General features: G+C 43.9%; 1 protein-coding gene across 3 annotated transcripts in view; it reads right to left on the bottom strand.

The window, feature by feature from the left end:
- Positions 1-1,450: 1,450 nt before the first annotated feature.
- LOC121550210 (voltage-dependent N-type calcium channel subunit alpha-1B) overlaps positions 1,451-26,361 on the bottom strand; it is a 137,388-nt gene continuing 112,477 nt past the window's right edge. For 2 of the 3 annotated variants that reach the window (XM_041862359.2, XM_041862357.2), the window contains 21 exons: positions 25,188-25,389; positions 23,954-24,118; positions 23,373-23,483; positions 23,159-23,242; positions 22,391-22,396; positions 22,023-22,139; positions 21,821-21,886; positions 21,525-21,616; positions 21,061-21,211; positions 20,725-20,852; positions 19,379-19,475; positions 14,425-14,530; positions 13,687-13,794; positions 10,557-10,684; positions 10,154-10,392; positions 9,823-9,958; positions 9,498-9,614; positions 7,840-7,878; positions 6,669-6,870; positions 5,569-5,789; positions 1,451-4,932 (listed from right to left, as the gene is read on the bottom strand). In XM_041862359.2, coding sequence (XP_041718293.2) covers positions 4,360-4,932; positions 5,569-5,789; positions 6,669-6,870; positions 7,840-7,878; positions 9,498-9,614; positions 9,823-9,958; positions 10,154-10,392; positions 10,557-10,684; positions 13,687-13,794; positions 14,425-14,530; positions 19,379-19,475; positions 20,725-20,852; positions 21,061-21,211; positions 21,525-21,616; positions 21,821-21,886; positions 22,023-22,139; positions 22,391-22,396; positions 23,159-23,242; positions 23,373-23,483; positions 23,954-24,118; positions 25,188-25,389 — 3,088 coding nt within the window. In that variant the 3' untranslated portion in view covers positions 1,451-4,359. The remainder of the gene's footprint in view (positions 4,933-5,568; positions 5,790-6,668; positions 6,871-7,839; positions 7,879-9,497; positions 9,615-9,822; positions 9,959-10,153; positions 10,393-10,556; positions 10,685-13,686; positions 13,795-14,424; positions 14,531-19,378; positions 19,476-20,724; positions 20,853-21,060; positions 21,212-21,524; positions 21,617-21,820; positions 21,887-22,022; positions 22,140-22,390; positions 22,397-23,158; positions 23,243-23,372; positions 23,484-23,953; positions 24,119-25,187; positions 25,390-26,361) is intronic. The other variant, XM_041862358.2, reaches the window with a different exon arrangement.

Below are 26,361 nucleotides of genomic sequence, written 5' to 3'. Positions count from 1 at the left end.
GCATTGTTCTAATCAAATCAAATGTAATTGGTCACATACACATACAGTAGTTAGCAGATGTTATTGCAGGTGTAGCGAAATGCCTGTGATCCTAGCTCCAACATTGCAGTTGTATCTAACAATTCACAACAACACACACAAATCTAAAAGTAAAAGAATGGAATTAAGAAATATATAAATATTAGGATGAGCAATGTCAGAGTGGCATTGACTAAAATACAGTAGAATAGAATACAGTATATACATGTGAAATGAGTCAAGCAGTATGTAAAAATTATTCAAGTGTTCCATTAATAAAAGTGACCAGTGATTCCATGTCTATGTATATATGGCAGCAGCCTCTAAGGTGCAAGGTTTAGTAACCAGGTGGTAGCCGGCTAGTGATGGCTATTTAACACTGATGGCCTTGAGATAGAAGATGTTTTTCATTCTCTCTGTCCCAGTTTTGATGCACCTGTACTGACCTCGCCTTCTGGATGGTAGCGGGATGAACAGGCCGTGGCTCGGGTGGTTGATGTCCTTGATGATCTTTTTGGCCTTGACATTGGGTGCTGTAGGTGTCCTGGAGGGCAGGCAGTGTGCCCCCGGTGATAAGTTGAAACTGACCAACAGCTGCTCCAAGTGGTTGGATATGGTATTACTGCATCATGAATATAAACGTCAAAACAGACTGGGGTACAGAAATACGGGCTACTACTTTCATAATATTACATTTTTTACAAATCTAACTTAGAACTGTCCACAGAATGTTTAATTCTATCATTGAAAATTGTAGGAGATTCTTTATTCAGACACCTGTTGAGACAACACATTTGCCAAGACCAAATTCATGTAAAAGGTTTGTGACCATGACCAATGGAAAATTATAGAGAAATGGAGAAATAAAATCAAAGAAGAAAGGTGTGTGATACATTGATGCCCTCGGTCTTACCTTTCCTAAAGATGTTCGAGCCCATATCCTTTTGAAAATCTTCAATAGCGGCTCCAAGATAATAGCCACTGATAATATCAACACTTTTATGGGAGATAACATAGCTCTTGTTCCTTTTTATACACAACAGCAATGACAACTAAAATAAACATGATCATTAATTCGAATATCTATGTTAGGTTGTCAAAATTACTTTCATATAATTGCATAATTAAAAATGTATATTTTGTTGGTGAAATGCTGTCTTGTTTTAGGCAGTCTCGAGACAGTAGATGCTTCAACTGTTTCCCGCGACTTGAGCATCACCGGGATGTTCCACCTTGTGTATTTTGGGGAATGTCTCCGCCCACTGTAGGCTGCAGACCAATAGCATTGCGCCATTGACATCTTTATTGCACAGTAGACGCCTTCACCCATCCTAAGTCAAACCTCTCTTATACTGTAAATGGACATCAGCTGTCCTCTTATTCAATAAACGAATCATTTTACAGCTATTATACATATTGAGGCCTGTTTGTTTCATTTTTTTTTATTCAAGGACCTTGGCTTCATACAAAATGTAAATGTAGAAACAACTGCAGAATTCAAAGTCTGACCAATAAACATAAATCAGGCAACAAACAACTCAGACCCAAATAAGGAATGTCCCAGCGCTGTTGCATGGCTGGAACTATCAACATCGTTCAATACTATATTAATATAAAGTATTTTTCTTCAACAAACCCCACAGTGTATATACCAAAGATCAATAAAAATTAACAAGAAATGAATACATGTTATCAAAAAAAGTACTACGATTTTTACATGCACAAACATTATCAGAACATGCAATCATTCTTTTCTCCAGAAAACAGCCACATGTACACTGCAGTTGGTATGCAGAGAGAGAAATAGGAACAGTTCAATGTTTGGCAACCAACTGTTAGAGACTTTGGCGTGGATATGTTTCTTTTGAAATAGTACAGAGGCCGTAGAGATGAAGGAAGAGATGATAGTAGAAGTATATGGTTTTGACCCACTACGGCAACATGTCAAGGGGAAATAAATGAATGTACCTGTACAAGAATGTGGATAATTTTTACCATTACAGTTTATTCAATGTTTATGAACACCCTCCTCTGGACTGATCCCCCCCTCTTCGGTGACCTAACATGGAACAGATAACCATTAGTATGACATTGTTAACTTACTTTTTAAGACACAGGTTTTCCTTTTGACATCGTCAACATGGGTAAATTGTATGCATGCAAATATATAAAGTTGCTGTATTTCTAAATATTCTCTTAATTTCTGCTTTACTCACCGTGCCTTATGCATTTTAAAATACATGTTTTATACATGTTTGAAAACTTTTTATAAAGATTTGGTCACAATCATGCTGAAGCATGAATCTGGAGATCTCAGCATGTATAGCGACAGTATGGATGAAGTATATGATCAAAGTGTCTTCTTGTTGCATAGCCCTACTTTCTCTGTCATCAAAACCCTGCTTCTGGGAAATATGCAGTACAGAACCCTGATGAGTGTGCAGTCATGGCAACTCCTGGCCCCACCTACTGTATCTCCAATACTATCAGTAATTGAGCAACACTTTCACTGGAGTAGAGCATCCTTTATACAGCATACATTGCCACATTCCACCACCAACGTAGAATAGAAAAGAACAGAAACCCTTAGCTATCCAAGCATTAGATCATCCATCCCAGGGCAACACATTTTTTTATCATATTGTATTAACATCCATATAGAATATCTGAAGCTTTTTAGAGGCAGATGTGAACCATCACCATCAGCGGTTGCCATGGCTGGGTAGATAGAAAGATAGAAAGTGTGAACCATATTTATGCTATATCTGCTATCTGCTATATCTGACGGGCTTAAACCTTAACATAGAGGGGTCTGAGCTAATGGGGAGACACAGAGGGGTCCAGTGTGCTGGTGCCAGGGGCTCGACTCAGCATATACACTCTCATTAGGGATCTGCATCTATCTCTGCTTCTCAAGCACATCCCTCCAAAAAGTGCACACTGTTTGTTTGTCATCAGATTCCTTATGTTCTATACTAACTCTGCAGTTATAGCACTGAAACAGAAGGCAATACAGTAGCTTGCGATGCTTTTGCAGTTGACTAACCTCGCCAGGAAAATAAATATACATTACTACATCTTCATAACTGTCGTGGACAAGGTTTATGATTTAAACATGCAGTGTTACTCTGATTATGTCTTCCTAACTGGATTGATATGCTACTAATGCATTTTTCATGTTTGTTAAGTGTTCATATTATGATTTTGCCCCAACTTTCGTTGTCCCCACTCAAATTGATTAAATATATTTACCAAACGGAAAATCATACAAGAAAATGATCAGCAATCATAAGTTAATTAATAGTTTCCATTCAAAAGCATTTCTTTTTCTTAAATAAAAGTTGTCGTTTCTCAGATAAGGCTTTCTGTACATCTTGCTCTCCTGCAGAACTACCAAACAACTACTTAAGTGTTGATGCATTACAAAAACAGTTGACTTTGCATCTTTACTACAGTATGTCTAAAAGGACAGGCACTTTGTTTTAAACATCTGAAGCAGACAGTCTGTAAGAAACATTAGACCTGAAATGATGGCAAACTTTAAGCAATTTACATAAACAAAGTTGTTTTTACAAGATACAAAAAATGCACATAATGAAAAGATAACATCTACAATAATTGTATATAAAACAAATCACATTTCATTTCCTCTCCTCAGTTCTCTGAATTTGTAGTAGTGAAGTTTGCAACGGTAAACAGTAGCAGATCAACAATCACTGTCTGTAATGACAACATCGATCCCTCTACTCTATCAGGCTGTATCTTCTGACAGAAAGGGAATGTCATATATAGGATTAGGCTACTGTAAATCCCTTTATATCATGGAATGGTAAGAGTAACAAAGCAATGCAGAATAGCTGTTGTGCAGTTTACTTTCAAGTGCCTTTCTTAGGGAGGTTTGAATAAATCTCTCTGACTATTTCCTTATCATGTGTTGTTACACATACTAAACAATACATAGGTATCACTCTGCTCATCACAGAGACAGCAAAGAGGCCTGCTGCTCGCCCATCTCTATTGTGTGTAGCTATTTGGGTCACTATCATTTTTTAAGTTGGATATTTTCAAAATAATAGCCCTCAATAAAATATGCCACTGTCTTCAGTGCATAAGACAAAGAAGGATCAAACTGAATTACAAACAATTTACTGAATCAAATTTAATTTTCATCCAGTTCCTAAAAATGGTGCTGCTTTGTTCACATTAAAATGAATTCCAACCCTTCCTTGGCTTCCATTAGCTTTACATACAGCAACAGTGTTAACTAAAGCCTTCAAAAAAGATGATAAAACTCATCATGATTCCTCAAAAATGCAATAAAAACATCTGTTCAAAGCCATGCTAGCACCATTCCTCCTCCTCTGCCTCGTGGTAGTATCTGGGTGCCCTGGCGCCAGAGCCAGAGCCCAGGCTGGCGTTGGCATTACCACCAAAGGTGAAGTGGTATCCGTTGGGCACTGCACCGCTCTGCTGGGGTGGTGGAGGCAGGTGGAGGGGCCCCGGCCCCATCTGAGGCAGTGCAGTCCGAGGGGAGCGTGCTCTGGCAGCATAGGGGCTCAGCAGCTCGTCCCGGAGGCTGCAGTACAGGCTGCCCTGGCCCTGGGGTTCACTGTGACAGTAGCCCAGGAAGGGCTCGGAGCTGATGCGGGTGACGGGGGAGGGGATGTGGGAGGAGCCACTGTGCAGCAGGGCGTTGTGCTCGGACAGCCCGCGGCTCAGCCGGCCAGGACTCAGGGTGGGCAGGCCGCTGCCACACTGGGCAGACACAAAGTGCACAGGGGAGGAGTTGGCAGTCTTGTAGGCCACCCCGGGTCGGGGGGTCAGGGGGGTCTGGGGTAGCTGCCTGCGTCCACGGCTGGGTGTGCTAGCCCCTGAGGTCATCATCACTGGGCTGCCTTTAACCGAACCACTACCCTAGATGAAAATTGGACAAAGCAATTTAAAACAATAAAAACGATGAGGTCATGGTCACCAGAAGGAAGATAAAGACACCAAAATCAGATGGAGAGGAGAGAGAGGACAGTGGGAGTGGACAGACGACACAACCAAGAAGGACAGGGCAGTCATTGATGGGAGAAAAAAAGAAAGGAGAAGAAGACAGACAAAATGGACAGAAAATGGTGAATAAGAAGAAGAAAAGTGGAAAGAGAATTGAAAGGCCATGAGTGGTTGTACTACAGGCAGAAAGAAGAGAAAGTTGAGTTTCAGCAGAGGCAGAACGGGAAAGCAGACAGATCCTCATCAGAGAGTTGCACACAATATACACTGTGCTGTACTAAATCAGACAGACATATACTTACTGATAATGTGTAGTGTGTGTATTATTCAGATTCTCATTGTCATTGCATACCTGATTCCTTCCCATGCTCTGCTCATATCATATCATGCCTACAGTATACCCTGCCATGTTTTGTCCTGCCATATCCTGCCGTACCCATACTGTGCCCTGCACTGCCCATATCCTACCCTACCCTACCTAACAGCGGGGGATAATGTGTAGTGTGCCCTGCACTGCCCATATCCTACCCTACCCTACCCATGCCCTCCCACCTGCTTGTTGATGCTGGGGTCCTGCACCTCGATGGGGGAGGTGGCACAGCTGGCAGTGGAAGACTTGGTGATGTGGCAGTGTTCCCTGCTGCCGTAGCGATCGCAGGAGTAGTAGCGCTGCTTCTCCCCCGCTGTTGAGTGGTGCTTCCTCTCATGGGAGCGGCCGCGGTCCTGCACCCTGTCTCTAGACGAGGGCTCTGCAACCGGGTTACCTGGTGTACCTTAGTGGGAATACAAAACAGGCTTAGGGTTAGGGTTATGGCCAGGGTTAGGGTTGTGGTTGAGGCTAGGGTAAGGGCATAACCCATAACCCTAACCTATCCCAATCTTGGCATAACCCTAACTCTAACCCTAGCCATATGTTCAATCCTGGCCTCAACCTACTGTAACCCTAACCCCCCCCCCCTCTGAATTCCCCCATTCACCTCTGAATTCCCAATTCAACCCCTGATTGCACCCAGCATATAATACCTCACTCTGAAAGAGAAGATTCTTAAACACTCACAAAGACCAGACTACTAGCACACCAAAGGCTTTTCTTCTTCTAAGACAAGAGGAGCCCATAAATTAGCAGGTCATTGGGTGTGCATGTCTGTCAGTCCCTTTTATCCGTGTGATAAAGGCCAGCTGCAGAGCTCCATTCTAACACCCAGGCCTGAACGATGCCTCCATGAAGCCCAGAGCTGATCTCTATAGATGAGCCCCAGCCGGCTGGGCTGTGGTCTGCTTCTCACTCTCTGACTGGATGGAAGGCAGTAAGGTAGAGATGGCTACACATTCACACTCTAGTAACAGTGGGGGACAGTGAGCTGCAGGTCTTAATGGTCAAACTCCCACATTTTGTGATCAGGGTATTGGTGGTGGGCACTCATATAACATACATAACAAGACCCCCTTTTACCTCACCGATAAAGTGATCTATGTATTGCACATTTAAAACATGATTGGCATTACTGGAGCAACAATTGCTCTATATAAACTGGCAAAAATATTATTCCCATGTGTTCCAAGAATATGATTGAGCACAATCTTTGATGTGTGTGTGTGCTTGTAGTGTGTGTGTGTGTCACTGTGTATGTGTGTAGTGTGTGTGCACTAACCAGCGGTGCTTGGCGTCCTGTTGAGTGACCGCTGCTTCTTGTCCCTCTCTCTGCGGTGGTGGCAGCGGTGGTGGTGGTGGTGGTGAGGCCTTTCCTGGATGCTGGGTGTCTCCAGGGTGTAGTCACGCATGTTCACCTCTTGGGGGCGCTGGGGAGCATGGGTGGACGCAGAGCGCGTCATTGGGCTGCAGTCAGGAACAGGCTGTGTGGGACCAATGAGGAATAGGGATCACTGACTAGTCCATGGAAATTTCCATCGCTGCTATGCTCAGTGAAATGAGACCGGTTCTACAGATGTTGATCTCTTCTCCATCTATACGGTCTCTCAAGGCACATACTGTTCTTTGAGCTGCAGTTTTTTCATTGTGTATTGAACTTACTTTTTTGAGAAATTGTATCTGTTTTAAAAGTGAACTAGTAATTATCAAACTGGATTCCTGATCATAAAATGAGAGTTGAGTGTATGGGATAAAGGAGACGTATGCACCTCTCTGACTCTATTGTGAAACACAATTTCCACCTAGTGGAGACACATCTGTCCTACAGAGCCTCACTGCAAAACATACTACTCACATTTTCAATGTCCTCAAAAATATAGCCACCTAGATAGATTGCTGTTGGTAAAATCATAGACACGGCTACCAATTTCCCTAAGTCTTAGTTGGCTGCTTGAGGATAAGAGCATCAAAGGGGAAACTGAAGCAATGGTTCCACCAGTGGCAGCAGACCTGTCTCTCTTCAAAACAGCTCCATGAATCACTAGTTTACTATTGACCAAATCCATAGGCTTGGTATCTAAGAGCAGGTTGGAGTGGGCAGCTGTGTTTTAATGAGAGTTGTTCAGTCCCCATAGAATGATGAAAGGAAGAGACTCCTCTGTGAGACACTCACTGTACCTGGCTAGACCTTTGATTTACAGATTTCATCGAGCTTAACTCTCATCCTAAAATAACACAGTATTTCTCTCATATTGTATACGATAGAACAGCAAACATGTAGACTGGGTTGTTAATGTACTACCAAGTGTCAAAAACATATTGTACAATCATATGCTTGCGGAACCTAGCATTTTACACAATATATTTTTACACATACTAATACATTGGGATCAACAAACAAAGTAGATGTGGTGAAGAGGAGATACTGAGGGAGAGGAGACAGAGGTACATACGGCCAGCAGGGTCCCCGGGGAATGGTGTGACTGGCTCCTCTGTCACACAGCGGAGAACGAGGAGGAGGAGGAGGAGGACCATGGGAAGGCATCAAGCCAAAGAGACAGGAGAGAAAATGAGGTGTAGACGGAGAGGGTGACATTGAACAGTTAGAAAAAGAATAGAGGAGAAGTAGCAGGAAAATAACAGAGGTGTCATTACATGCTTATTAAAAATAAATGATCCCCTTGTAAATATGACATAATCATGGTTAAAGGGCCACTGAGGGCATTTGCCTTTCAGTACACCCTTTTATAGAAAGGGTAAATCGGTGATATCTCATTGTGTTTCAGCACCTGGCCATAAGACAGAATTACCTATTCCAACCAGACAGAAACTATATTTATGTATTTTGATACACAATGCCCCATCTCTATCAGCATACAGCCTAGATTCCTTGACCATTAATACTAAGATATCCTAGAAAACATATCTGTCTCTTTAGCTTTTGTTCTTGTGAGTCTAGCTTCTGACCTAGCAGAGGACAAGTCTATGGGCTAGAGCTGCCCCTAGGGAATCAAAAAGGTTTCATCCATATTAAGAGGTGCTGAAACCACTAAATCAACATCTATTGCCTCTTATCATCCAGCACTCCAGTTTAAAGAGATTTTGGCTGGGCTTAGCTTCTCGCTGCGCTTCTTTGAGAATGAAACAAGGGGCATTTTCCCTCTCTGAGAGGTTTCAGGTGAGGGTTCATGTCTACCCTGGGTGTCACATGTCACTACTGCACAAAGAGGATGTTGAGGAGGTGGAGGCAGGCTGGCTGGGAGATTTCACGCCCTGATCCTGTCTGGCACCATGGAGCAGGAAATGAGGCATTACCCCAAAAGGGGATGAAATGTAATTAAGCGATGGAAAACCAAGCTGGAGAGAGAGTCTGTTTCAGGGTAGGGTTCAGACTACGTGCCTCCCCATTTCACTCTAACGACAGCAAGCAATCTCAGAAAGGCCAACTCTAATTGTATTTGTTGAAGGATTTCCTGCCCTCGTTAGAAAAAGTGAGAAAAATTAGACAGCAGGTCAAGAAGCAAACCCCCTCTCCTCTCATCCCATTTATCCCCCTCTTCACATTCTCTATCCTATAGTAACATGATTACGCTCTTCCTCCCTGAACGCATGAGGGATCACCCCTTTCATTTTCTACCCACAACCATTTTGAGACACAATAATTCTTTATTTTCTTCTGTTGGCAGCAGAGGAAAAACGATACAGGACAAATAGTTGGCGGTCTTCCAGGCTCTAATCAAATTATTCAGGACTTCTTCTGTGCACTAAAAGTAGGATCAACACGCATTCATTCTAATTGGCCTCTGAAAGGAATGCACTTAAATGCAACAATCGATCAACATCAATATCACTCAGGAAATGAGTGATATTATATTTCTTGGGACGAATTGAAGGATTCATTTTTGTTCTTTTTCAGCAGTTATACTGCAGTAATATTGGATGAAATTGAACCCCCCATTGAGATAGCCACCTGACCATAGTAATCTGCCCGCAGTATAGCCACTGATGTGTAACAAAATGCAACCATGCTTTCTCCAATAGAGTTTAGTTATGTCATGGCGCATCTGCTATGCTTCACAAATTATATGTGTGTGTTAGGGTGTGTCTTTACCTGCAGCTCTGTGTTGAGGCGGGGCATGGACACAGCCCTCCCCTGGCTCTCCAGTCCAGACCCAGGACCAGGCACAGTGCTGTCACTGGTGTCCAGCTTCCTCATCTCCACTGACTCCTGGAGGACGTAAGACACACACATAAGCATGCATGCACACATACATGCAAGCGCACACACACATAGGGATAAGTGCTTGCATACAGATAAGTACATCCAGTCAAGTTAAGTACTAGGAACAGATACATCAGGTGAGAAAATGCAGGACGCAGGCCATGATGTTCATGTGTGTAATACAGCAGAGGGCAGTCTGGACTGGCTACAGTACCTGGGGAATGGTTGTATCTGGGACATCTTCAGATTGGCCCCTTTGGACAGTTTTCTTACTCCTGGGTCTGTGGACCTCTCTTGACTTCTCTGACACCCAGGAGGACGATCCTTTCATGGTACTGTCATGGCCTGGCCTGAATTGTTCATCGTAAACAAATGTAGATGTTATTGTCATACAACGACTAACTGATTGTAAATTAAAACAGTTTTTTATTATCATTGATGGTAACGTCACGGCTTTGTCAAAGTCAAAATACAGATAGAATTGTCAAAAACGTTTGAATTTTTTTAGATTGTTTTAGACACTACCCGCTTGCTAGTGAACTCACAGTGTGCCTCCGTTGTTGAGCAGTGTGGCGCTGGGTCTAGGTAGGGCCTGAGGCTGGGGCTGATGAAGTAGCTCACAGGGATGCTCCATGTTGAGCAGTGTGGCGATGGGTCTAGGTAGGGCCTGAGGCTGGGGCTGAGGAAGTAGCTCACAGGGAGGCTCCATGTTGTTCATGGCCTTCTCCTTCTCCTGCTTGTGAGCCAGCGGCAGTATTGGTTTAAACAGAGCCCCCACCTTACCCTGTGGATGAAAGATGGCAAGATGCTTAACATACTGAACATGCACAATATTGATCCAGGTCTCTGCCTCCAGCATATAGTCAATCAGGGGTGAAATGTGTGCCTCCTGGGCATCAGCAATAATGTGTGTGTGTGTGTGTGTGTGTGTGCATGTGTGTGTGATACCTGGGAGCCGGCAGCATTCTGTTGCTGTTGCTGCTGTTGCTGCTCCTTGAGCCTCTTGGCTCGGTTCTGCTTGTAGTAGTCAAAGATCATCAGGGCTGCATACACCTTCCCAACAGTAAGCTCATTGGCTGAGAGAGGTACAGAGGGGAGTGGTTGAGGAAAACTTCTGATTCATCCATTATCTCATCCATCTGTATTGGTCTCATCCAAACTCTCTGATGCCAGTTTATTGCCAATACAATTCAGTCACACCAGAGGTATCACTTGAAACAATGAGGGATTTAGCTGTTTGAAGATAATTGGTGCATGCCAGGAGTGAAGAAGCATCTGTCTAAAATGCCATTGTTCTCAGGTGAGATGCTTAGATCCTGCCACAAGATGTCAGTGGAGGCAAAGCAGATGACTGGAATCTTAACTGATGGCCAAGTGAGATCAGAGGTCTTGGCTGTCATCTACCGTTTGGAAGGGGATCAACTCTTAAAAGAGCAGCAAGTATATTTTTTGTATTCAATAAGAAGCTGTTTGTATTGTCTTGCTAGGGCAATTTAATTTGCGCTGTCTTTTACCTAGTAGCCTAGTTAATCATAACTGTCTGATTGCTCAGTACTTGTGACTGTTGTTGTAGACTTAGATTAGTTTCAGGCCTATTTGTGTAACAGTCCTGCGAATTTGTGGGCGTGTTATATTGTAGGGAGTGTTCTCTTCACCTCTGCTAAGCAATCAACAATCAAACCGAGTTGTTCTGAAGAGTTATTTGAGGAAGGAAAGCGAGGAAGGAAAGCGAGGAAGGCTCCACACCACTCTCTCACTTGATTATCTTATCTAGTTATTTTCTGATGATCTCATTTGACTATTTTATAGCTTTGCCAAGTATGTGTGTGTTTCCCATCCCAGTTAGCTCCTCTCCCTGTAGGTTTTACAGACGCTCCCGACCCCGTGGCTGCAAACCTTCTAATTTAGTGTATCCTGCGCACACTACCCATGTGGAGTTCCTAGTCTCCGGCAGAGTTTGAAACTGCCGATCTGTCCCTACACTTTTTGGCCCTGACAGATACATGGATTTCCCCAGATAACACTACTACTCCAGCTGCTCTCTCATCATCTGACTATGTGTTCTCTCATAGTCCGAGAGCATCTGGTCATCGCGGTGGTGACACAGGGCTACTCATTTCTCCTAAGTGGAGATTTTCTCTTCTCCCCTCTCTCACCTGTTTATCTCCTCATTTGAATTCCATGCTGTCACTGGTCCACTCAAGCTTAACATTGGTGTCATCTATCACCCACCAGGTGACCTTGGAGAGTTTCTCAATGAGCTTGACACCTTGATAAGCTAATTTCCCGAGGATGGCTCACCACTCATCATACTGGGCGACTTTAACCTCCAGACGCCTGGCTTCAAATTAATTTATTTCCACCTCGTTTTCTTTCCACTCCTTTCGTCTTTAGACCTCACCCTTTCCCAGTTACCTCCCAATCACAAGGCAGGCAATATGCATGACCTCATCCTCACTAGAGGCTGTTTGCCTACTAATCTCACTACAACCCCGCTCCATGTCTCTGATCACTACTTTGTTTCCTTTTCTCTCCATCTTTCCTCCAACCCTACCGACTCAGCCCCTACCCAGATGGTCATGCGCCGCCGCATCTTCGATCTCTCTCTCCCGCCACTCTGTCCTCTTCAATCCTATCCTCTCTTCTTTATGGTAAATCCTTCTCCCTCCTGTGTCCTGACTCTGCCTCTTCGACCCTACTCTCCCTCCCTTTATGCATCCTTTGACTCTCACTGTCCCCTTTTCTCCCAGCCGGCCCGACCTTCCCCTCCCGCTCCGTGGCTGAGTCACTCACTGCATGCTTACAGAACAGGGCTGCGGGCAGCTGAGCGAAAATGGAGGAGAACTAAACTTCTGGAGGACCTATCATCCTTCCACTCCCACTTCTCTACCTTCTCTTCCTCTGTATCCACTGCTAAAGCTGCTTTCTATCACTATAAATGTCAAGCTTCTGCCTCCAACCCTAGGAAACTCTTCTCCACTTTCTCCTTCCTCCTTAATCCTCCTCCCCCTCCATCCTCCCTCTCTGCAGATGACTTTGTCAACCACTTTGAAAAAAAGGTTGACGACATCTGCTCCTCTTTCACTCAGCCTACTGAGTCCACTGGTCCCACTCACACAGAACTACCCTACGCCTTGACCTCTTTCTCCCCTCTCTCTCCAGATGAAATCCCCACCACCTCAAGCTCAACCTCAACAAAACGGAACTGCTCTTCCTCCCGGGAAAGGCCTGCCTGCTCCAAGATCTCTCCTTCATGGTTGACAACTCCAAGGTGTCCCCTTCCCAGAGTGCAAAGAACCTTGGCGTGACCCTGGACAACACCCTGTCATTCTCTGCACACATCAAAGCAGTGACTCTCTCCTGCAGGTTCATGCTCTACAACATCCGTAGAGCACAACCTTTCCTCACACAGGTAGCGGCTTAGGTCCTAATCCAGGGACTTGTCATCTCCCGTCTAGACTATTGCAACTCTCTGTTGGCTGGGCTCCCCACTTGTGCCATCAAACCCCTGCAACCAGAATGCCGCAGCCCGCCTGGTGTTCAACCTTCCTAAATTCTCCCATGTCACCCCACTCCTCCGCACACTCCACTGGCTTTCAGTCTAAGTTCGCATCATCTTCAAGACCCTGGAGCTTGCCTACGGAGTAGCAAGGGGAACTGCTCCTCCTTACCTTCAGGCTATGCTCAAACCTTACATCCCAACCCGAGCACGTTCCATCACCTCTGGTCTCTTGGCCCTCCCACCCCTACTCAGCCCAGTCAAAGCTCTTCTCTGTCCTGGCACCCCAATGGAGGAACAAGCCTACCCCTAAAGTCAGGACAGTGGAGTCCATGCCCATCTTTTGAAAACATCTGAAACCCTACCACTTTGAAGAGTATCTTAAATAACTCTCACGGGAAAATGTACTTGATACGATTGTGATATATAATGTTGTTTCAGTGAGGAGTCTGGGGCTCGCCACTTTAAGACGTGGAATAAATAGAATCACACACACTCCAGGTATCCTTCTTGTAAAGATGAAACATATCAGTGACATAAAGCAAGGATCAGAGAGGACTGTCATGCAGAGGTGATTACGTTTGTGTGGTGTCACCAACAGATCCATAGTCTTCTGTGAAAGGCTTGGCCAAACCGTAGAGAGCTCTTTCTTCAGTTCAGCATCAGAAAGACGCTGGGCAACCATCCCTGAGGAGAAGATCGCAAGAGAAAATAGAATATTCTAGCATCAAATACACACAATTATCTAATTTAAGTATAATAAAGACAGAAAAGTAAACATGAGTTTGCAGAGTCATTGTGGAGGTGAACCAGAGAGAGAATAGCTTATTAAAAGTGGCAGTGAGCAGTGAAGCTAGAGAAAAGCATATTGCACTGTGCCATCCTTCAACTCTGCAGTACAGGCCCTAAACACAAAACCCACCACAGAGCAGCCTAATGAGACCAAATGGGACCCATATCTACTAATGCAAACCCTTCTGTAAGCAACAAACAAGCAGCATATGTCCCTGCAACACATGCAGGGGACATCACAACACCTGTCTGTCTGTCTAGGAGGACAACATGTGACGGACGGCTAAATCTAACATTTACAACTAGTGTTTGTTGCTTTTGCTTGAGTTGGCCTCATCAAGTTGGCCTCATGATAGCCGAGGTATGCACCTCACCTATCATGTATCACACATTCTGAGGGTGTTGGATTGTGGAACTTTGGCTGAGGGTACAAGGGAGAGGGGACAGGGTAGGGGGGCAGAGGAGAGGGGACAGGGGGACAGGGGAGGGGGCAGAGGATAGGGAGAGAGAGAATGGCGGTCTCACCTGAGGATAGTTTGATCTCCAGGGCCGTGCGGATCAGGGCCATGAGAGTGGAGGTAAAGTGGACTGTGTTGTCATCAGCGATGGGCATGTTCATCTTGACTAGCCGCTGGAGAGAATGTGTGGACGGAGGGGGAGGTTAGAAACACACTTCTACTGTTAACGCTTCATCCAGACCATCAGCCAATCAGGAGAAACAAGTCTGTGTGCTGGTAATATTCACAGAGTATTCTCATGTATATTCAGTGCTTTACCTGCTTTTATTTCAACAATACAATAAAATATGATATATCAGATTTTTTCTGGTAAATGAATCATTTGGAAGGCTTTATTATTAAGTGGATTATTTATCTACAGCACACAAAAAGCTTTCTCAACGAGTACAAAGAAGAGACAAACGAAACATTCACATTCACTGCTATTGGCTACAGTATGCACTATGCTGCAGGTCAAAGTGCACCGGTGCAAGAGTGACATTGATCGAAATAAAAATGAGAAAGGGCATGTACGCATAACCATGGAAGTGCCTCAAAGATCTCAGGAGCTCGACTCTGTGGTTGCTATAACAACAATCAAACTGAGTCAAAAAGTGTTTTGCTGCTCAAGTCAATAACATCTTGAGAACCAATGCCTAGCATCTACAGAGAAAGCATGTGTCACACACAGTCCATTCCAAATAACCTGAACTGCTTATCAAAGAGATGATATATACACCACTATATGCATGCACAGCACTATGTTTGATGTTTAAGCTATTGTGGTAGAGTTGAGCTCCCCTGAACACAAAAAGCATTCACCTACTATCAGTGGCAGTGCAAAAGTACGACAGAAGTCAGAATGAGAGAGGAGAGGAGGGGTGAGACACAAACACACCCACCCATACATGTGCACACAACTCGATAGAGAGAAAGTAGAGATGAAAGACAGGATGAGAAAGAATGAAAGATAGAAACACAGAGATTAAAGCACACATATTTCTCACACAGGAAAGCAACAGAAGCCACACATACTGGCCCACAAAACGAAAAACCCCTGGTAGGTAAACTCAGGGGATAGACTGAAATAAGGTAAGGGTGAGCAATACTAAACCCCTTTCCTATAAGACTGTTAATTGATTAATACAGGATTTACATATGGGGACTGTGCTGGATTGGTCTAATATGACCTTTTGTATGAATTGTAGAATTAAATCAAAATATTCATCCAATAATTTATCTGTGCCTGTCTGCTGTGTTGGACGTATTAAAGGGCAATACAGCCAATTTCAACCTCATATTAATTACAGTGAGGGAAAAAAGTATTTGATCCCCTGCTGATTTTGTACGTTTGCCCACTGACAAAGAAATGATCAGTCTATAATTTTAATGGTAGGTTTATTTGAACAGTGAGAGACAGAATAACAACAAGAAAATCCAGAAAAACGCATGTCAAAAATGTTATAAATTGATTTGCATTTTAATGAGGGAAATAGGTATTTGACCCCCTCTCAATCAGAAAGATATCTGGCTCCCAGGTGTCTTTTATACAGGTAACGAGCTGAGATTAGGAGCACACTCTTAAAGGGAGTGCTCCTAATCTCAGCTTGTTACCTGTATAAAAGACACCTGTCCACAGAAGCAATCAATCAATCAGATTCCAAACTCTCCACCATGGCCAAGACCAAAGAGCTCTCCAAGGATGTCAGGGACAAGATTGTAGACCTACACAAGGCTGGAATGGGCTACAAGACCATCGGCAAGCAGCTTGGTGAGAAGGTGACAACAGTTGGTGCGATTATTCGCAAATGGAAGAAACAAAATAACTGTCAATCTCCCTCGGCCTGGGGCTCCATGCAAGATCTCACCTCGTGGAGTTGCAATGATCATGAGAATGGTGAGGAATCAGCCTAGCCAGTCTCCAGACCTTAATCCCATAGAAAATCTGTGGAGGGAGCTGAAGGTTCGAGTTGCCAAACGTCAGGCTCGAAACCTTAATGACTTGGAGAAGATCTGCAAAGAGGAGTGGGACAAATTCCCTCCTGAGATGTGTGCAAACCTGGTGGCCAACGACAAGAAACGTCTGACCTCTGTGATTGCCAACAAGGGTTTTGCCACCAAGTACTAAGTCATGTTTTGCAGAGGGGTCAAATACTTATTTCCCTCATTAAAATGCAAATCAATTTATAACATTTTTGACATGCGTTTTTCTGGAATTTGTTGTTGTTATTCTGTCTCTCACTGTTTGAATAAACCTACCATTAAAATTATAGACTGATCATGTCTTTGTCAGTGGGCAAATGTACAAAATCAGCAGGGGTTCAAATACTTTATTCCCTCACTGTATCTCCAGCACCATACCAGTTCTACATACAGTACCAGTCATTTAGCAGACGGTCTTATCCAGAGCGACTTACAAATGGGGGTGGGGGGGGTGGGGGGATTGTTTTATACTATTCCAGGTATTCCTTAAAGAGGTAGGGTATCAAGTGTCTCCAGAAGGTGGTCAGTGACTCCGCTGTCCTGGCATCGTGGGGGTGCTTGTTCCACCATTGGGGTGCCAGAGCAGCGAATAGCTTTGACTGGGCTGAGCGGGAACTGTGCTTCCGTAGATGTAAGGGGGCTAGCAGGCCAGAGGTGGATTAACGTAGTGCCGTAGGGTTTGTAGGGTCTGATCAGAGCCTGAAGGTAAGGAGGTGCCGTTCCCCTCACAGCTCCGTAGGCAAGCGCCATGGTCTTGTAGTAGATGCAAGCCTCAACTGGAAGCCAGTGGAGTGTGCGGAGGAGCGGGGTGACATGAGAGAACTTGGGAAGGTTGAACACCAGACGGGTTGCAGTGTTCTGGATAATTTGTAGGGGTTTAATGGCACAGGCAGGGAGCCCAGCCAATAGCGAGTTGCAGTAATCCAGACGGGAGATGACAAGTGCCTGGATTAGGACCTGTGCCGCTTTCTGTGTAAGGTAGGATCGTACTCTGCGAATGTTGTAGAGCATGAACCTGCAGGATCGGGTCACCGCTTTGATGTTAGCGGAGAACGACAGGGTGGGGTGTATTCGTTGATTGTACTATTTTCTACATAGAAAGTATAATAGTGCAAGACATCAAAACTATGAATAACACATACGGAATAATGTAGTAATTAAAAATAGATTAAACAAATCAAAATATATTTTATATTTTTTAAAGTATCACCCTTTGCCTTGACAGCATTGCACACTCTTGGCATTCTCTCAACCAGCCATGAGGTAGTCACCGAAGGGAATGGCGGAGTCCATCATTACTTTAAGACATGAAGGTCAGTCAATACGTAACATTTCAAGAACTTTGAAAGTTTCTTCAAGTGCAGTCGCAAAAACCATCAAGAGCTATGATGAAACTGGCTCTCATGAGGACTGCGACAGGAATGGAAGACCCAGAGTTACCTCTGCTGCAGAGGATAAGTTCATTAGAGTTACCAGCCTCAGAAATTGCAGCCCAAATAAATGCTTCACAGAGAGTAACAGACACATATCAACAACAACTGTTCAGAGGGGACTGTGTGAATCAGGCCTTCATGGTCGAATTGCTGCAAAGAAACCACTACTAAAGGACACCAATAAGAAGAAGAGACCTGCTTGGGCCAAGAAACACGAGCAATGGACATTAGACCGGTGGAAATGTGTCTTTTGATCTGGAGTCCAAATTGGAGATTTTGGGTTCCAACCGCTGTGTCTTTGTGAGACGCGGTGTGGGTGAATGGATGATCTCCGCATGTGTATTTCCCACCGTAAAGCAGGGAGGAGGAGGTGTTATGGTGTGGGGGAGCTTTGCAGGTGACACTGTCTGTGATTTATTTAGAATTCAAGGCACACTTAACCAGCATGGCTACCACAGCATTCTACAGCGATACGCCATCCCATCTGGTTTGGGCTTAGTGGGACTATCATTTGTTTTTCAACAGTACAATGACCGAACACACTTTCAGGCTGTGTAAGGGCTATTTTACCAAGAAGGAGAGTGATGGAGTGCTGCATCAGATGACCTGGCCTACACAATCCCCCGACCTCAACCCAATTAAGATGGTTTGGGAAGAGTCGGACAGCAGAGCGAAGGAAAAGCAGCCAACAAGTGCTCAGCATATGTGGGAACTCCTTGAAGACTGTTGGAAAAGCATTCCAGGTGAAGCTGGTTGAGAGAATGCCAAGAGTGTGCAAAGCTGTCATCAAGGCAAAGGGTGGCTATTTGAAGATTCACAAATATGAAATATATTTTGATTTGTAGAATATTATTTTGTTTACTACATGATTCCATATGTGTTATTTCATAGTTGTGATGACTTCACTGTTATTCTACAATGTAAAACATATAAAAATAAAGAAAAACCCTTTAATGAGTAGGTGTGTCCAAACTTTTGACTGGTAGTGTAACAAGTTTCTAGCCAGAGGGAGGGTATTTTCTTCCTCTCCATGTCACCACAAATATCATAGTATTTGAAAATCACTGTTTTTAAACTTCTGATGATGTCATCGGGTAGAACTTTATATTTGTTTCTACAGAAAGTAGAAATGTGCCGTTTTCACATATGTAGACACTGGTATTGTGCTGGAGATAATAAAATGAGGTTGAAAAGTGGTGGTTGCCCTTTCAATTACAGAGACTGGATTAGATGAAAACCTATTTTGTATTTATTATCCTAAGGAGTTTGACACCCACTACTGTAAATGTTACTAAATGGTTAGTAACAACTTTTCACATAGTGGGGATACTGTATGTGTCTCATGGTTTATCTCTTCGCCTTTAGTGGACATCACCTCACAGGCTGAGTTTGCTCCAAATAAAGTAGCTATGCCCAAAGAAAGAGGGGGAGGGAGGGAGGGGACTACACCAAAGAGATCAGATCGTTAGCAAAACAAACTAAAGAAACAAGGGAACACTGCAGAGCACAGAGATTGGCTGGAGGTCAAGCCAATGGGAAGACAGGTCGAGCAGAGGGAGTGGCTACCTTGTAGGCGACTCTTGGCGGACATTTCTTTCCCAAACCTAAGGGTGGGGACATGTGGAGGAGCATCTGATACATATCAAGGTACTTGATACGGCCACTTCACAGAGTAGGAAACAAAAAGCCAAATAAAGAAGGATGGGGAAGTTAGAGAAGGAGGAGAGGAACAAAATATAGATATTTTTTAAAGAAACCAAAATGAATAAGAAAAAACAAAAACAGAAATCTGTGTTATTTAGATTTCCAGTAGCGACATGGAGATGGATGCCATCTTTGGCCACGGTGGGCCAGGGATGCATCGGTGAACTCAGCTCAGGAGGAAGTGAGCTGCTCAGATCCCTGAGGGGAGACATGGGATGGAAGAGTGAGTCTGGAAGAGTGAGAAGAAGAACACACAGGGTGCTAATGGGGAGAGAATGACAGCATTGTACGTAGTGAGGTTGTCGGCTTCTGCATGCTGAGAGACATCCAGGGGGGGTTCACCAGAATCACGGAAACAAAGGTTTCAATGCCAGACTTGTTTAAATCTTAATTAATTCAAGCCTTCCTTTCTCTTTACAATGTTTACATCTAGGATCCCAAAAACACATTACAGCACGTAAAGACGTTGATCCAATTCAGATGTGTTCAACATCTGAATCTAGTGATCAATTTAGGACTAAACATCCGTTCTTAATGTTTAATCTAACTGTACATAGATAGGAGACGGAACAGGTACAAACCAGAATGTGTTCACTGTATACCTCGACACACCATATAGAAAGTAAGCATTGCATAGGGATTCCAATGTTAGGCAGAGTTGGGGTTTAACATGGCTTTGAAAGCTTTGTTTCCAGTCCGGCATCATTAACCAATGCCAGTCAGTCTGGAAGGGCGGGTGCTAGTGTGTAGGCGAGTCATTGGTGCACAGCCATTCACTTCAGTCTCTTGGCATAGGAACACAAAGCGCCCTAGTGGAGGAAATGTTCTGGGGTTGCAAACCTTGTATGCTACCCTATTAGGGCAGTTCTTCCCTAAGCCAAGGGGGGGCGAGATAATTCGTAACAAGTTGTACATATCGTTATAGCGAATCCGTCCGCTGCAAAAAGAACAAGCAGATATAAAACAACAACTTCAGGACAGCTTCAAGAGAACAATGATAATCAGAGGGCTGACAGGGTACTAGGAGGTATGCTACCATACCATACCCTCTACATGGGACTACATGGAGGATTGTCAAGAAGGGATTAGTCAGTCCCCTCCATACTAGCAGCTGTAATACTAGATATCTCTCTGACTGGGCACAGAGGCAAAGTAGGAGCCCCAGCCAGCCAGATGGGAGGGAGGGAGGGAGGGAGAGAGACACATACCAGGCAGCAGGGTCGTACTCAGCCCAAACACGGATGAACTCATCCAGATGATGAGGCCCCAGTATAGACGAGTCTCGAGTCAGGTACTCAAAGTTATCCATGATGACAGCCACAAACAGATTGAGCATCTGGAAGAGACGTTTCACAAGGACTTATGAGAAGAGACACAGTATGCTGGCACAAAAGACAGCCAACTAGTTTTGGACAACACTAACTACTAATCCTACGTTTCAGATCATTGCCGAACGTTAACATCCCTTATTACCAGACTGCACATCAGCAGAAAATCGAACAGTTACAGTGTATTTGTGTATGTTGGATGACATCAGTACTAACCAGGAAGGAGCAGAGGAAGATGAAGGAGACAAAGTAGAAATAGGCGAAGTCGCTGCCACACTCCTTCCCCAGGTTGCCTGACCTCTCATCGCAGGCTCTGTGACTCAAACACGACAGCATGATCTCATGCCACGCCTCCCCCGTGGCACTCCTGGAGAACACAGGGGTGGACAGACAGACAGACAGACAGACAGACAGACCGACAGACAGACAGTCAGACAGGAGACGGAAGGACAGACGGACAGAGTGACCTTTGAGATTACACAGAACATCTCTAACTAAGTTATTTTGGAAGATGGTCACGGTGTACAACTATGGTGCCTTAAGACGTTGCTAGCTATATACAACCCCTGGCTTACAGAGTTACAGGAGAGGTAGAGGAATGGAGAGGGAGAGGGCAATTTTAATAATGTTGGTGCTTCCTAAATAAGAGGAAGGAGTGACTAAGGAAAGGGTGTATTTACCTGAACAGTAGCATGAGGGCCTGGAGAAAAGTGCGGAAGTTGTTGTGGTGAGTGATGGCTGTGTCCTCGTTGAGCTCAATGTTTCCAAACACCTGGAATAGTAAGGGATGGATTATACCCACAGATCACGACAGTTTATGCCTTATATTGCAGAAATATTTACGTATTCAATAAAAAACAGAATTTCACACCATTTTACGCTGTAGGCATATATAATCCAATTATTTTGAGGAAAAATGTTCAAGGAAGTCCAGGAGGGAATGTCCATATTTGGAAAGAATGGAAGCAGCACCGACCTGCATACCAATGATGGCATAGATGAAGAACAGCATCGCTATCAGAAGGCAAACATAGGGTAGGGCCTAGAAGGACAAGAACACTGATCAGCAAAGTGCTCTAAATACAAGTACTGTATACAGTATACTGTGTGTGTATGTGTATGTGTGTGTGTATGCGTGTGTTGGTGCATGTGTGCATGTGTGAGTTTGTGTGTGTTACCTTGAAGGACTGGACGAAGGTCCAGAGCAGGATACGGATGGTGTAGCCCTGCCTCAGCAGCTTAATGAGACGAGCTGCTCTGAACAGCCTCAGAAAACTCAGATTCAACAGCCGGTCCTGTAGGGCCAGGGGACAAGAACACAGTCAACATTACAGCCTATTCACTGGAGACATTCAAAATATGACCCCAAATTACTACATATGACAATGATGCAGACGAAACAACATGATTGTATTTGGCTGGTCCTGGTTCAACTTGCTAAAGGAGGCCAAACAATACATACATACAGACCAGTTCACACAGTGCTGTAGATCGTGTAAAGAATGGAAGGATAAAGATCAATGAGACAGGAGGGGTAGTCACTCACCGTTGTCTATAACAGCAGTTGTTTAACCGTAGCAGATGGTAGGCACATCAGTGAATACATTGAACAAGAGGACAATGCAGAGAGAGGGACAGGGAGTGGCAGAGAAAGACAGAGAGAGCGAAAAAGAGAGGGAGGAACAAGGAAAAGCAAGACAAACAGAAATAGTAATGACATATAGAAAGCCCGTAAAAGCTCAAAACACACCACTTAAATCAGTCAAAGCATTGGACAATGATACAGACATCTGGACAGATACTGTTGGATACTGGACAGATACAGATACTGTATCAATATAAGTTTATAACATGAATAAACAACTACTACAGGGCGTGAGAGAAACATGTTGAGTGATTCACATAGAATCGCTCAGAATATTACTAGATCATAATGACACACACACACACACACACACACACTGTTGCACTCAGCTGGACTCTGAATTGCCTCACATTATCAGATCCCATATCAGGCATCAGTGATGAATCAATAGTGTTAACATGCAGCTCTGTTCACAAACTCTCCCTCTCCCCCTCTTTGTCTCTGCTATCAGTCCCACTGGACTGGAGCCAAGACATCTTTGCTGAGATGGCTATTTAGCACGTTTGAGCCTGTGTACAGGCCAGGCCCACTCTGTATACACAAACTGTCCATACAGCCTTAGGTCTCTGCATGTCACTCATACTATTCTGCCTCATTAGCAAGTATTGTAATGTATATAGAGGAGAGTGGAAGAAGCACGGTTTGTGCTGCGCTGGACTCTTAACTTACATTGATTTCTGTGACCACGATGTCAGTTATACTTCCCAGCACTGTCACAAAGTCAAACACGTTCCAGGCATCCTTCAGGTAATTCTAGAACGAGAGGGATTGAATATCACTCACAGGCTCAAGGCATGCATGAATTCAATAAGTATCAAATCCTTGATAACTTTTGCCATACTGATAGCATGCAGATAAACAGGAAGGCCAACAGTGAACCCACCAGCGGACCGAAGGCGATGATCTTCAGAATGCATTCCAGAGAGAAGAGGGCAGTGAAGACGATGTTGAAGTGCTTCAACATGGCCTCGTAGAAGTCTGGAGCTCCATGGAACTGGTGCAGGGAAGGAGAGAGAGAGAAACCAGTGTTACCAGTGAACCAACCAGTGAAGAACAAACACCATTGCATATACAACCCATATTTATGTTGATTTATTTTCCATTTTGTACTTTAACTATTTGAACATCATTATAACACTCGACATAGGCATAATATGACATTTTAAATGTCTCTATTCGTTTGTTTGTAATGTTTACTGTTAATTTTTTATTGTTTATTTCACTTTTGTTTATTATCTATTTCACTTGCTTTGGCAATGTAAACATCTGTTTTCCCATGCCAATAAAGCCCTTTGAATTGAATTGAATTGTGAGAATCACTTGATAAGCACATACATCTTAAAACAGCAACACTGTATGAGTAGGGCCAGAGTTTTCCCTGACCACGCAATCAGACTAGGAAAAACTCCAGGCCCTTGTTATATCCTACTATATTTTCTGGTGAACGAGACAGACTGTACTAACCTTCATCATGAGCACCACGGTGTTCAGGGCGATCATGATCATAATGGAGTACTCAAACGGAGGTGACACCACAAACTTCCACATCCGGTACTGGAAGGACTGCACGTTCTCTGGCATGTAGCGCGTCAGTGGCTTGGCATTGATGGCAAAGTCAATGCAGGCTCTCTGAACAAAGCGAGATGGAAATGAAAAATTACATCCAATGTTCTCTTTCATAATCGCCACCCATTTCCTCATTATCATCATCATGGTCATCAGCACAATCATCAGTCGTCAATCCGTCACTCTTTCAACCATTGCCTTCATTAGGACCATTGCATCTGTATCATCAACTCAGGGCAACAGTAGCTTCTCAGAGGCAAATACTGTGCAGAAAACCACCAATATCTAACTAGACAGCAAGCAGAGAGCCTTTCAGAGCCATGTGCAGTGGAGATGTATGAATCCAGACAATGAATACATGGCTAGCTCCTCCTGGCTGTGTTCTGGTTCCAGTTAGCTGAGTCAAGTTAGTTCAGCATACGGACAGACACAGACAGAGGGACATACACTGAGTATACCAAACATTAGGAACACCTTCCTAATATTTAGTTTCATGAGGTAGGGGAGACGGGGGACGGCTCGCTGGCTTTTTGTCCGCCTGTGGAACCACAGATGGGGCTCCAGAATCAATCGTGGACCTGTGGACCTGTCACACTGGCCCTCAGCTGGGAGGCTGTGCTGCAGGCTCCACTGCAGCCTCACTGCCCCAACACGCACAACTGAACCCAGCATCAACAACAACAGCAGTGAGAGAGACTGTACCTGCACTGAGTACTTAGCCTAATGTAAGGGTGGGGCAGTATGATTGGTAACATCTACAGAGCATAGTGAGCATAGTGAGCTGATGACCAACAAATCACAAATGGAGAGAGGAAAAATAGGAATTGTTATTGCTTTGCTTCAAAGTGAGTTTTCTCCTGTTCTGTACACTCTTAGAAAAAAGGGTTCCAAAAGGGTTCTGTGGCTGTCCCCATAGGAGAACCCTTTTTGATTCCAGATAGAACCCTTTTTGGTTCCATGTAGAACCCTCTGTGGAAAGGGTTCTACATGGAATGAAAAAGGGTTCTACCTGGAACCAAAAGGGTTCTACCTGGAACCAAAAGGGGTTCTTCAAAGGGTTCTCCTATGGGGACAGACGAAGAACCCGTTTGGGTTCTAGATAGCACCTTTTTTTTCAAAGAGTGTACTGTACCTCATTTTTCTCCAGGCTGCACTCTGACATGGCCTTGTCTCCCTGCTCCTGGAAGGTAATGATGATCAAGGCCACAAAGATGTTGACGAAGAAGAATGGGAAGACCACGAAGTAGACCACGTAGAAGATGGAGATCTCTATACGGTAGCCTGGACTGGGACCCTGGTCCTCAAAGGTAGCGTCCACAGAGTGCTTCAGAACACTGGAGAGGAACACAGGAACCATGCTGTCAGTATATAGAACCACTCACCACAACAGCCAACTGTGGTTAAACTGCTACAACAGGTTTCCTACAGCAACTACAATATGACTAAAACCTAACTGGAAACGAGGACACCATTTCAAGTTCTATGTCTAAAATTAGGGACATAGTCAATTAAAAGCTTTTGTTTAAATGTAATAGCCATGTGATTAATGTTCAATGTTGATGATGCAAAGGTCCATTTTCATCAGCCGTGTTAAAATAGTCCTTACAGTAATAGCCCAGCTGAGAGAGAGCCTGGCCACTTAGCCCTCCGTGTTATGAGGACTGAGTCTTGTTTAATGGACTTCTACTCTGACCTAAATGACTCACCAGTCCATCAATTTTACATATCATGCATCACTGGATTATTTAATAACATAGCTAATTCAATGATTTCATTGAGGAGGACAGAGGAGCCGGAATAAGAACGAGAATTATGAACATGCCGGAAATTACACAGACGACCCTCTCTGGAGTGCTGACCCGACAAGCTTCAATACGATATTAAAGACAATTACAGAGACTAGCACAGCACATTCTCAGAACATATCCCCAGGGCAGGGTTGTTCACCCTCTATTGTTCTAGTACTGGGTCTTTCTATAAATAAATGGGGCCAATGTGTGACATTGGGATTAAACAATTATAATAAAGAAATAAAAAAATGATTTTCATGCAGTTCTACATAGAATAAAAGTGAATATATTTAAATTGGTCCATAACTCCACCTATACAACATCATAGGCCTAGGACTATACATCCTTTAAGCAGGGTTCATACAGACATTGGCATGTCAAATTCAAGCACTTCATTGTAATTTTCAATGACCTCAATGTTATACAATTGTATAATTTATTTAATTGCACATATAGGGCCTGAAGAAAGTAGGCCATTACCACTTTAAGAATAATGCATTTTTTAAGTCTTGCCAA

Source organism: Coregonus clupeaformis, chromosome 18 (assembly GCF_020615455.1).
Source record: "Coregonus clupeaformis isolate EN_2021a chromosome 18, ASM2061545v1, whole genome shotgun sequence".
NCBI lineage: Eukaryota > Metazoa > Chordata > Actinopteri > Salmoniformes > Salmonidae > Coregonus > Coregonus clupeaformis.
This window is presented reverse-complemented; position numbering and strand designations above follow the sequence as displayed.